Here is a 13,633-nt window from a genome sequence, read left to right as displayed (position 1 = left end):
CAAGTAAAGTTTTTGTTATCTTTGGTGTCTGAGAAGTGAGAAAAATACTATATATAGTATAATACAAAAACAAAGTAATTAAATTAAGGGGATATTAATTGCATGGTCTATTACACAATCAAATACTATCGAAGATTTTATTTTAAAAGTTTAGCTGTTAAACCTTACTCTAAAAAATCATTTTAAAATAGATAATTCTTTAAAAAATAAGTCTTTACTAATATTTTTCGTGCAAATGCTAAAAAAAGAAAAGATAAATACATTTAAATTGTGCTTTGTTATCATAGTGTCACTGTACTGAAGCAAACTGATAAACTTTATAAAAAATATATATTTTTGTCCACAGATGTTTTTTGTTTGTTTGTTTTTTAACATTATAGTTCCAAGTAATTGCTACTAGATTTTCTGACCTGAAAGCATGAATGGAATTTTATTATTCTAAAAAAAGAACTAATTAAGCTAATTTTAAAACAATTGTGATTTGATGTCTTAGAACAGGGTCTACAAACACATAAAAAGTCAGGAAGATTGTAAGAATGACAGGTAGTTTCAGGTGTTTCTGTTGTTAACCTCATTCTATTTTAATGTAATATATTGGGCAGTGGCAGTGAAAATGCATAGTTGTGGTAAGCAAAGATTTAGCCGTGGGCAATCTGTTGTTTGAAGTGTGAAAGTGCAGTCTGTCTGCAATTAGCCTCATTTTATCACATCACCCTCAGTGTAATGCATTTACATTACAGAATTATTATTTTTCATACATTTTTATTCCGATTGAGGTGTTTGAATTTGGATTTTTAAACTAATTAAAATACTAAATGTAAAAATCCCTTGTGCAAAAGGGTCTTACCCTATAGTTCACAAAAAATAAAAACAACCTGTTTATTTGTTATCCCGCATTGGTGGTTTTATACCTTTAGGAGTTTCTTTTCATCTATTGAACACAAAAATAATTTAGAAAAATGCTGGTTGCTGAAAAGAAGTATGGAAAAAATAACTATGGAAGTCAGTGGGCAAGCCAGGGCTTGACATTAACACCTGCCAACTCGCCAAATGTCGGTAGATTACAGCTGTGGCAGGTTACATAGTCACTTCCACTAGCCATTTTGGTTTTCAGTTTTCATAAAAAGTAGACTTTAAAAAATAAGGAGGGGCCAGCATTAGAGATAACAATAATAACTGTATTTACGTGAGCAAAAGGTAGCAGGTGAATACCGAATGAGAGGATGATCACACGACTCACCAATGAGGGCTTTAGTGTCAAGACTGATTTTAGGTAATGTGATGTGCGCGAGTGTTTAAAATTTTCAAAAAGACGGTTTCTGATCGGTTCTCTTTTAAATAGAATGGACAAAAAGTGACGTTCGTGTACCCACAGTCCTGCTACTTTCAAGAGTTTAGGATTTTTAAAGGTCTTTTTGTAAGCAGCCGGTTGCTTTTGTTTTAGCCTTTCATGTGATCATCCTTGCGTTATTGCACAAGGTGTGTTTTTCTTCTGCTTTCTTTTACTTGCATTTATTTTGGTCTAAGAAATGTGTGTTTTTTTATTTTTGGTTTGGGTAGAGAAAATTTTGGTAAATCCTTAGTGTTGACCCCTAAAAAGTCACATGAAATAAAAACTAATTGCAATGTGCCACTATGAAACTACAACCCATTTGCTCATGCTCATTGAGCAAGGTCATACACAACACAAAAAAGTGAAATGGAAGAGGAGGCATGTGGAAAAACAAAATCTAAATGAAGTAATTTTAGCAAGCCAAAGTCCAATTTTATGCATATAAAATATATTTTCTCAACAACAAGTTTGTGGCTAGTGAAAATGGCGAGTGTCTAGTAATGTTGGAAAACTACTAGCCACAGTGGCTGGAAATCAAAAAAGCTAATGTCAAGCTGTGGTGCAAGCTACTGGCATTTAACTTCTTTTGGACAAGCGAAGGGTGATTAAATATTGGCAGAGTTATTATTTTTAGGTGAACTATCCCACTAGTGGTAGTTTGGAGTACAGGCACCCACAGTCAGCCATTACTAAGAGTTAAAACAAACAAATCATGCAAAGCGTGTGAAGGGCTCAAGACATTAGCCAGCACTGATAAGACAATTTCCAAACACCAGCTGCCACAAATAAAGTAACTGCTTCATTTCACATCAAGCTAAAAAAAAAATCATTCTCACAGGAAATCAATAGAAACGTGAACATCAGGACTGCGTTTGTCTGCGATGATTCACGTTTCTCTTCGGTAAACATACTGTATGCTTTAGATGATAACCCAAGATAATTGCAGCAAACACTTTCTTAGCTCCCTCTCACGTTTTGAGTGCACTTAATGGTACCTAATGCTGATAGCGAACGATGTCCTGAGTTTACCGTTAAGGCATCCTCTTCCTGTCGTCATCCTCTCAGCGGCAGGGCCCTCCACCCTAGCATGCTCCAAATAAACAGCCCTATGGTGTTCTCATTGATACTCCCAGGATGTGGCTCTGTGATTAAGGGAAAGAAGAAGTCATTAATTATGGAAGAATGCAATTAATTACTTTTTCTTGCCCTACTGCTGCTCCCATCCATCCCCATATCCTTAATCTGACCTGCTGCGAGATCCACGCAGAGCAGGAAGAGACATATATGGGATGGGACTCATTACTAAAACATCAGAATGCTAATCCGCTAACCTTTGGGAAAACCAGCTATTTGGAACTCCGACCTGCCCTTGTTGTTGTAGGCAGCTGGGTCTGCCCTGAACACTAGGAGTGATGGTCTCCTGTGGATCAACACATCCTGCGATGAAGTCCAAACATCTGCATCAAAGCATTGTGAAAGACACATTGTTTGTATAGTAGAGAAACAGCACATTTGCCAACATCGAGGCAGTGAGATATAATTGGCATGTGGGTAGAGGCCTGGCTCCTTCGCTTACTTTATTAGCTTAATGCCAAGATAACCAGACATACCTGTGACATGCTAAATTTAAACAAAATTGGACTGTAAATTTGATTCATATTTAGAACATCCCAATGTTTTTTTTAGGCCACAGAGGTTTTCTCTGTAGGGCTCCCAATCAACAGATGCTCTTGACTGTCATTTACAACATGCCCTCTATTTGCAAAGTAATTTGCATGCAGATATTTATTCTCCCCTATCAACACTACAAAAAACATTAAGCATTTCAAAGTCTCATTAAATACTGATCGCAAAAAGGTAGAGATAGGACTGAGTGATTTGATCTAAAATAAAAAAATCTCGATTAATTGAACATTTTAACTAGATTGTGATTAAATATTAAATATTGTACCAATTATTACATTTAATTGACTACATACAAAGCCCTGAATGGCTTAGCTCCCCGGTATTTGGTGTATTATAGCCCCTCACGATTGTCTTCAGAAACATTTGTTGTTGTGCTGGTTGAAAGTCTCTTCACATTCCAATAGTAATGATTAAAGTAAATGATCTAAATGCATTTATATGTATTTGTATATTTTGGGTAAGGCATAAAACTAAAAAATGTTCATCCAATTAAATAGAGTTGGGCCGACATCTCCCATAATTCCGATAAGTGGGTCAAACTGTCTGTCAGCAAATGCAGATTTGAACAACTGCGCAGCCGTTTGAATGCAGCTCCGCTGACCGCTGTTTGTGCATAGATGTGCGTCACGTTCACGAGAGAGAGAGAGAGCACACGCGTGTGTGCTTGATCTGCAAAAATATGCTGAATCAAAACTATTTAAAAACCTGAATCAATATTGGAGTCACCTTTGCACGCTGAAGAAAGGATGACACCCATTGCTGAAGAATTTCTCTTAGACAGGTAATGTTTTGTTTTAAAACCATTTTAGCTTCACGCAAAGCTGATGTAACCTTGGATGTTGTTGTTACAAATGGGTTATATCTTCACAGAAGTGTTGTTCAGCCACTAAAATCATCCGGTGTAAGATTGATAAGACTATTTTTAGTTTCATAAGGCATCAATAATGTAGATTTTATTTAGTTTAACAACACAACACAAGTAAAGACTATTCTGCCTAGTCTCTCCCAATATTTTTTACCATGCAACTCTAAATATTCGCTCTGAAATAGCATGTCAGTTTTGCTTAGTAATGAGTGTAATTCCTGCACTCCACCAGACAAGCACTAGTCTCTTTTAATACATGAGAGAGGGTTCTTTTGCTGTCATCTTTAAGGTGCGCATGCTCCTGTTTCAGGAGGCATGGCTCTGGACGATAGGGGAGGGACTGTGATTCAGAGAATTATGCTAAGCTGTTAGCATTGTGGAATATCACCTACTGCACCTTTAATTCTGGACAATTGATTATCACCAGAATATCAAAATCAACTGTAGGCGGCAGATCTTTCTCATATCTGATACATAAAATCTGGAATAGCCTTTCAGGAAGCACAGTTTAAGAAGCAGACACACTCTGTCAGTTTAAAACTAGATACATTTTTTTGCATTAGCATACACATAAAACACAAATGCTTTTGAAATCCAAATCCTCTAAAGGATTGTTAGTCTGCATTATTTAGGGCAACCGGAGCTGGGAACACTTCCCAAAAGACATAATTTGAACGGCATCTTCACTTATTTTAGTCTTTTTTTATTATTCCCAAGGTTTCCATAATCCTGGACCAGGCCGCCTCCTGAGCAGCTGCTGTCATGGTCATGGAAAAGTGGAGAGCAGGAGATAGATTCCTGTAAGACCATAGTGACAGACGAGTATTCACACTGATCTTGAAGGGCCAGCCTGAACAACAGCCGGTACTCTCTCCTCCTGCAGCTTCTCCACAATAAATGTCCAGCTTTCTCCAGCGCCTAGACTACAGCTCTGCACAAGAAGTTTGGCCAGAGAAGAAATGGTTATGCTTAACTGAGCCTGGTTTCTCTTGAGTTTTTTTCCTTCACTTTCGTCAATTGGTAAAGTTTGTTCCTTGCTGCTGTTGCCATAATGGCTTGCATGGTTTGGGACTTGAGGAGCTGCACATAAATGGATTTGTTCTTCAGTGTTTGGACTTTCAGCAGTAAAAATTAAACCACAGTGAACTCAACTCTGCTGGCACTGTTTTAATTTACTATAATCTTCTACGTCAAGCTGCTCTAGCACAATTTACATTGTAAAAGCGCTATGGAAAATTAGATTAACTGAAAACATGAATAATTGAATCAAATAATAAACAATTATTTTATTTATTTCATGTTTGCCTTCATAGTTCACTGACAAGTTTTGTACAGTACACACATTACAATGATTGAAGGAATATTGGACAAATTGAAGGAAACACACCATCTACTATCTATGAGTATTTGTTAAACTTCAACATTAAACAACTGAAATATAAAAAAAAAAAGTGAAAATAAATAACTTGCACTTTTGGAAACAAATTTGATTTTTTCAATGTTTTCAAAAGAAGAATAAAGCAGTATCTCTTCTAAATAAAATGATGTATATATAATTATGTATATATAATATTTTAAACAGTGCATTTCTTGAATCTTCTGTAAACAAATATTTTCATGTAAATAAAAACTTTATTGTAATAGAAAATATGTCACCTCAAGGCATCTCTGGTGCATTATATCGATTATAGGTTCTTAATGTCGATTTCAATTACTTTTCAAATAATCGCCCAGCCTTAGGTAGAGAGCAACATTATTTATAATGTCACAAACCTCTAATCTTCAGGGTTTCTCAAGGTCAGTTTAAGACTTTTTTTTTTCAAGACCAAGAAAAGAAAATGTGTTCTCTCCAAATTATTCATTATAAAATGTCAATAAGTTATCTAGAAATCAATTTCCAGGGAGCACAAAATGAGTTGTAGGTACTCCTTATTCCTTTTTAAATTGTTACAAAAATACCTTAAGGTTTGAATAACTACCAATGTGAATATAAATTCTACTGAAGCTTCTGATAACACTGTAACAAAGCAATGTTCCTCAGAATTTAATTCTTTTTTTTTTGTCATGTTTTTAAAGTTGTCCAGTGTCTATTAAAGAAACATAATAGCATGACAAAAGAGTCTTGTTTTCAGAAAAAGAACAAAATGAAGCATGAAGTTCATGATGAAAACAAGAACAAATATCTACCAGAAGGCTGAGGATAGAAAAATCATTTCGAACAGAAAAGTAATTTTCATACCATTTGTTCTTGAAATAAGCATCATTTCTGGTAGAATATTTCCATCCCAATCTGCATCTCACATAAATGTATCTATCCTAGGATTGAAAAACAAATATAATGATGAGAAAGACATACAATTTTGAAGTACAAGATTTAACAACATGATTATAGTGTACAAATCTAAAAGTTTCAGCTCTGCCTTCAGGCATTAAATGTCCCGTGAAAATAAGATCAAGTTCTTTTGATGTTAGTATTATTATGTTAGTCTTAAGAATATATATAGAAGTTAGTCTACTCCAAAATAGTGACAAAAATATAAAAGAATATAAACCTTCAAAGCTTGCAGTTTGTCATTTTCACCTACATTTTTTGACATCACCTTATACTTCAGTTTCATGTCAACTATACTGACCAATCAAATGCTCTCTAGTATCTGACATGTCCCGCCCCTTTCAAGACACTTCACATTTACTTTTCATTTATTGTGCTTGAGCGCAACCACTTTCACTGGCAGAGCTAGGACAAAAGCTAAACACTATTGGCTGTTTTTAAAAAGGGGAGGGGCTAATATATGTTCCTTTAATGTATTCATGTATCAGTTGAGATAATGTCAAACATTGAATAAACATTTCAAAGTACATCACGAGACCTTAAAATTGAGGCATAGTGAATTAAGTTTAAAAACCCAGGTCTTTTTAAGCAACTTTATTTTACTGTATATACAGTATATTACATATTGACATACAGTAAGCTACATTTATGCATTTGGCATCTATCATGAGTGTACAGAGTTCATGCAGAATAAACACTTCTGTGTTGAAATGATTCTTATTTAAATGACTAAACAGCTACTAACCGCAATTGTTGATTAAATTAAATTTGTGCTTCGTGGGGTGATTAGAAACCAATTGTCATTGACTAGCCATCTATGGCCTAACACTGTTAGCCATGTGGGGAAAGAGCAGGTGATCATAACTTTTAACGAAATACATGAGCTACAATAGCAACTGCACAGACTCTAGCTCCAAATGACATCAGCAGCACAAGACTGTCAACAGCCATCTTTGTGACATGTGGCTGCATTTTCAACAGTTAACAGAAGTGGAGATGCTTGTTTAATTTTAAGATCATAATTATGCAAATACCGAGAATAAAAAACTAAAAGAAAAACTGACACTTTTCATTCAGTTTTACGTTTGTCTTCAGTCATGCCGTAAAGCAGTTTAGTTTAACTTTACAGGGCATTTTTGTTAATTTATTTAATTCAAACATTATATTTTCTTATGATTACAATGGTCCTCATGTTTGTTATGTTGTAAAACTGCCATCAATTCATTTGATTATTAAAATTAGTGACTACTAGTTTGAGTCATAGAGTGCAATTATCAACCAAAACCAATCTGCACCGATTGATTAGAGAATGCCTACATTAAAGGGCACCTATTATGAAAATCATCTTTTAGAAGCTGTTTGGACAAAACTGTGTGTAGTTATTAGGCATGGGCCGGTAAGATTCTGACGGTATGATAACCTTAGATAAAAAAAAAATCACGGTTTCACAGTATCATGGTATTGGGATTACAGCTCTAAAATATATTCTTTTTAAATGTCTGTGTAAAAAAACAAAACCTTTTTCCCTTTTGAAAAAATATATTTTAATTTGGAAAACTTTTCAAATATTTTGGAACAGTAAACATGTCAGGCTAAATAATTCAAATGAATTATTGACTTCTGCTGTCTTAATTTGTTTCAGAAACACAGATTTGTTTTACAATTTAAAACGGCATCTTTGGATATCTTTACTGCTGGAGATACTGTTGTCCTAAAAAACAAAAGAAAAATGTAAATAAAAAAATTGTACACATATGTTAGAAACAACCTTACTCACACCTTATAACAGAAAATTATGACGGTTTTAAAACCTTGACTTTTCCAAAACACGACATACCTTGAACATGGTTATTGTCCCATGCCTAGTAGGTATAGTGTGTCCACAGTCATATTTGGGTAATATAAACCCATTAAGTCCCTTTATTTTAATTTCCTGATACTGATTCCCACCGTAAAGTGACGTAGGAGTGCCGTCTTCCCCACCTACCGAATTGATTGACAGCCGTGTATTAACATGTCTCTGTAGTAAATTAGTAGGAATTAGTGATTTTAGTGTCTTTACTTTATCACCACAGCTGCATGTCAGTACAAATAGAAAAGAAGATGCTTCAATCCCAGTTTGTGGACGTTACATCAGGTTAATTGTGTGCATTAACAGAACAGATATCCATACAGCAGTGGATATAAACATGTATCCTGTCATATTTGTCCAACAAAAACAGTGCAAATTTAAACACACACGCTGTCTGTGTGCGTGAACTTTTATAACAACATGTCTCCACAACAAATACATCAAATAATCATTGGGAAAATTCTTACTGTAGTATTTCTCATACTACATGAGATCTGCTACCTTCATGTCTGTCACTGTGCTGTTTATCTGACACAGCCAGAAATTGAGGCACACTTTGACAGGCATGTGGCAATGGTGGGTGGGGGAACTAGAATTAAAGGCACACGCAACAAAAACAGCTACATTTTTTGTGTTCAGAGCAAAAAATTCTAATATTCTAAAAAAGGAATAATAAATAATCTGATGGGTGTTTTGAGCTGAAACTTTACAGACACATTCTGGAGACACAAAAGACTTCTCTTAAATCTTGAAGAAGAGGTAAAATAGGTGTCCTTTAATTCAACTGTAATCTAAAAGACATTGTCAGTTTGGTTTATGCTATAGTAAAGTACAATGCACAACCAAAACGTAAACATCGTCCACAATCAAAAGTTAAAGTTTTTGTTGAGGATATGCTAGTGTAGGTAAATAAAAAAGTTCAATAATAGCGAACTTGAGTGTTGACAACTATGTCGGAGTCTCACAGGTTTTATTATGCTGATGTACAAGTGGGTTAGTACTGTCTGGGCTGTTGTAATCATTTGCTTCTGTTGATGAACTGATCAAATCTGCTCTCCAACAGGAACTTCAAAGCGCAGCTGCCCTTTTGCATGCTGCATACTGAGTGTGGGCAGCGACTAATGGATGTTCCCACTAATCAACCCTGCATGTCGCCAGGCCAGTTAGATGCACCCTCAAGATGTCCATAGAGTCCGTGATACACCGTCCTCATCATCCACCGCTCCATCTGTGTAATTGCTTCCTTGAGAGATTACATTCTCGCCAGCGACAGCACCAATTAGGCAGTCAGGAGGAAAATATGACAATAAGGCCCTACTTAGCACAGAAAAGTAGCATTCGGATACATATCAGCATAATCTTAATGAGTCAACAAACATGACATTTAGATGTGCTCTCGTGCAAATGTTTGAGTTGGATGTGGGAGATCATGTTTCATGACTGATATTCGTTGAACTAGTACGGGGAAAAAATCTGGCAAAGTTTCAGATTTTGGATTAAAGTTACAAGAATTCATGTGAGTAATTGAAGGTAGGGGGTTGACAAAAGGGGCTTTGGTTTGTCCTTTTAAGGAATGCCTCACGCCTATGATGTCAGGATCTCAATTGCATGGTCATCGCTGATGCAGACTACAAAGCCTTAAACCACACCTACACTGCGACATCCGATTGGATTTACGCACATGTTGCTATCATTTAACAATCAGACAGGAGAGAATCCCTGTCTCTGTGTCTTGTCTGATAGATAGTCCATCACAAAAGGATTTAACTCTGCAAGCAGAAACTGGAACTGAGCTCTTTTCTACAGATCTTCATCCTCAGCTCAGGTGAGTAAAATACCTGTAAAATTTTCTGGATTGCCTGTATTTTATACTACAGTTTTATTAAAATGTTTTAGTTTATCTTTCTTTCTAATCAATTTGACAAAGGTTTCATCAGCAAATGAAATGACAATGACAGCAGTTTTTTTATTATTATTATTTGAATTTCACCAAGTAAAATGTGGTATAATAAATGAATGATTTGATAAAAATGTGAAAAATTGCTTTAGTGTTCTGCATATTTTCTCCACAGAGTAATCTGTAAAGATGTACCGTGGACTTGTGTTACTGTTCTTGGTTTTGGTGCTGGAAACCCGATGGAGTGAGTCGAGCTGTCAGCAGTCAGAGTCTCAAAGATCAGTTTCAAGCGTAAGTGACAGATTATGAGCATCTCACAGCTGTAAATGTACAGGATTAGTACCCTGGTTTTAAAACAGAATCTTATTTATACGCACAGGAGAGTCCAAGTTTTCGGATGTCGACTCATAACTTGCTGAAGAGGTATAATGACATAGATTATGACAGTTTCGTCGGATTAATGGGGCGCAGAAACGCCGGTGAGTAAACTGATTTGTTCTTGTTGATGTTGTAATTTTGTGACAATTTCGCTTAATTTTCCTGTTGACGTGTCTTAAATGTGTGTGTGTGTGTTTTTTTTTTTTTTTTACAGAAACAGATGATATACCACCCCAACGTAAAAGTAAGATATTTTTGGTGTGTGTGCTCTCATATTGTCTGTTCAGGTAATAATACATGTTGTCTTCCAGGGGAAATGCACGATATCTTTGTTGGACTCATGGGTCGACGAAGCGCTGAACCTGGTAAACAGCTTTTCGCTTCATTTCACTGATGTTTGTGAAAGACAAAAGTGACTGTACCTTTAGATGACTGTTATGAACTTGATAGTTTGCCGTTTATATTTAAGCGAATAGTCATTTGGGGACGTCTTCAAATCCAACTTGGACCCAAAGCGGGTTTAGGAGTTTGATTCACAAACGACTCCTATGAGTCGATTCTTTGTGAGGAATCAAACACAAAGTTGCTTTAGGACAACTAACAAATAACTTTGAAAATTGATCATAAAGACACAAGAGAATTTAATTAATGCGGTACTTTGCATGATCTATCAGTGACTGAATCGATATCTGACTCACTTAGACTTGACGTTTTTATTACTTTCACTGAGGTACCGACTCGAAATTGATTACTTTTTTGTGTTAATATGCTATAGTGCGATTTAAACTAGTTCCGACTGTCTATATTTAAGGTGTAGTGAGAATAACACTTGCAAAGATTTTTTAAACTGAACATATTTGCCTATATTGTAGCCTAGTATTAATGCGAATGGTGTCGATCTATCAAGCTTCTCAAACTTACTGTTATTTGTGTTGTCAGAATCCGGACGTCAATGGAGGAAAGAGTACCCAGAACCAAGCGGAGGAATCTTCTTCAACAAATGCAAACTGAGGTGAGCGTCTGCGATTATTCAGCAAGGCTGTTCTGCCACCTGCAGGCTTTCTGAAGACGTTACAACAAATGTCATTTCCTATCTGTTACTAATTTGTGCTCCTCACAATTTTTACAGGTTTCGTCGTGGGTTATAGGCAAAAAAATATTTCATATCCACTGAATCGTCTGCACCACCCTGTCACGACAGCTTCTTTTCAATAAACTTCTTTGGAGCAACAACAAGAAGTCATAATCTATTTTACAAAAGTGATAGAGCAACAGCAATTTATACAAGATAAATCTAATAAACATGATTTCCTATGGTGTGATTTGTTTCATTGTACTGCAAATTATACATTTGATTACATCTTACAAGGCCAAATTGAAATCTCCATTTACATCCCATGCATTTCTATACATATTTATTCAAAGTTATTTTTGCTGTCTAATGTATAAAACATGAATTTTGTAAATAAAGATATTATCTAGGCTACCTGATCTTACGTTTTGACTTAATGTTCACAACAGACTCTCAATCAACCAAATAAAAATTGTGCAATCAGATACATTTGCCAAAGCACTGAGGATTTGACTCATGAAAAACTGTATACTGCCTTTTGTCTCATTGCTAAAAAACTAAAGCTCTTTGTCTATGAATTAATAGAACAAATTTAATAACACGTTCTATATTTGGATTAGAAGGCAAAAAACTATTTATTCCAACAGCAAGAGACATACAGAAGCAAACATGTATCCAAAGTGACTTGCAGTTACATTTATTACCAGCATACTGTAACAAGCCTTGATCAAGAGCAATACAGACGAAGTTTGATGTTTGATGATTATTGAACCTACATTATATAGTGCCCTCAACTAATATTGGCACACTTGGTAAATATGAAAAGACTTTTAAAAAATGTCTTTTCACGCCTTTGCTCAAAATATTAGGATGCTTAAGTTTGTTTTGGGTAAGAGCTTAAGCATTTTTTTTTAATTTATGCAATTATCCAGCAGTGATTACTGGAGATTTTCTTTTTTTTTTTTTTTTTTTTTGGCCATTAGGTCCATTATTTTACATTCAGTTAAGACAAAATGAACTTAAATCAAATAAGAAAATGCTTTGAAAAAATGTCAGCCTTTTTAATCCTTTGCTCAAAATATTAGGATGTTTAAGTTTGCTTTGGTTTAGAGCTCAAGGTTTTTTCTTCAAACATCTGCAATTATTCAGCAGTGATTAATGAAGATTTTTTGGCCATTTGAACCATCGTTCTACATTCAGTAAAGACCAAATTAACACTTGTCCTCTTCCAGGCTGATCCATAACATCTCCGTTTGGACTGATACCATTTTATCAAAACTGTTGCCCTGATAGTTAAAATGTCAGTGTTTCTACTTTCTTATACTTACTTCTCATTTTGTGTAGCTTAATAACCTTTTGTCACCTTATTTATGTTATGAAGAAGAACTGAGAGTTTGGTCAATGTGTTACCTCTCATCTACAGATCTCAAAAACAGGAAGTCATGAATAATTTCCTCTTCATGTTCACCTACACTGTTAAATGCGATTCGTTGATTTTACTTATCTTGATCTCACTTACCAAATGCCTTAAAGAGACTGTTCACCCAAAAATGAATATTTCATCATTTACACAGTTTACTTGTTTCAAACCCGTTATGAGTTTATTGCATCTGTTAAACACTAAAGAATATATTGGAAGAAATCTAAAAACATGTAACTATTGCCTTCCATAGTATTTGTTTTCCTCTGAAAGTCCATGGTTACAGGTTTTCAGCTTTCTTTAAAACATCTTCTTTGATGTTCAACAGAAGAAAGGAACTCTTAAAAGTTTATAACCACTTGAGATTAAGTAAATAGTGAGTAAATGTTAATTTTGGGGTGAACTATGCCTTTAAATCTAAGTAATTTAACTGTGAATAAATTTATAAAAATTAGGTATAATTTGTTGTTAATGTCAACTTTTTGTCAAGACAAGTTTTCAAGTCAACTTAAAAGTCACCTATTTTACCTCTTTTTCAAGATTTAAAAGAAGTCTTTTGTGTCTCCAGAATATGTCTGTAAAGTTTCAGCTTAAAACACCCATCAAATTATTTATTACTTTCAGAATATTGGAATTTTCTGCTACACAAAAATGTAGCCTGTGCCTTTGATGTTAGTTCTCCCCGCCCACCTTTCCCACATGCCTGTCATAATCTCTGCCTCAGATAAACAGCACAGTGACAGACATCTAGGAAGCAGATCTCACGCAACGTTTGTGAGAAATACTTCAGTAAGAACT

The 13,633-nt window shown here is 35.1% G+C and overlaps 1 protein-coding gene and 1 long non-coding RNA gene across 3 annotated transcripts; one reads left to right on the top strand and one right to left on the bottom strand.

Annotated features, from left to right (window-relative positions):
- On the bottom strand, positions 1-11,347 carry LOC141380504 (uncharacterized). Its single transcript, XR_012398570.1, has 4 exons — positions 11,265-11,347; positions 6,124-6,200; positions 2,665-2,790; positions 1-2,475 (listed from the first exon to the last, which is right to left on the bottom strand). It is a non-coding gene; the product is annotated as an uncharacterized lncRNA (long non-coding RNA).
- On the top strand, positions 9,730-11,659 carry tac3a (tachykinin precursor 3a). Of its 2 annotated transcripts, XM_005162221.6 has the most exons (7): positions 9,730-9,893; positions 10,141-10,256; positions 10,345-10,444; positions 10,558-10,587; positions 10,655-10,708; positions 11,283-11,355; positions 11,473-11,659. In XM_005162221.6, the coding sequence occupies exons 2-7, from the start codon at positions 10,155-10,157 to the stop codon at positions 11,489-11,491; spliced, it is 378 nt and encodes a 125-aa protein (XP_005162278.1). In that variant the 5' UTR covers positions 9,730-9,893; positions 10,141-10,154; the 3' UTR covers positions 11,492-11,659.
- The last annotated feature ends 1,974 nt before the right edge of the window (positions 11,660-13,633 follow it).

The sequence above is a fragment of the Danio rerio genome, chromosome 23, assembly GCF_049306965.1.
Source record: "Danio rerio strain Tuebingen ecotype United States chromosome 23, GRCz12tu, whole genome shotgun sequence".
Taxonomy (NCBI): Eukaryota; Metazoa; Chordata; class Actinopteri; order Cypriniformes; family Danionidae; genus Danio; species Danio rerio.
The sequence above is the reverse complement of the archived record's forward strand: the minus strand, read 5'-3'. Positions and strand labels throughout refer to the sequence as shown.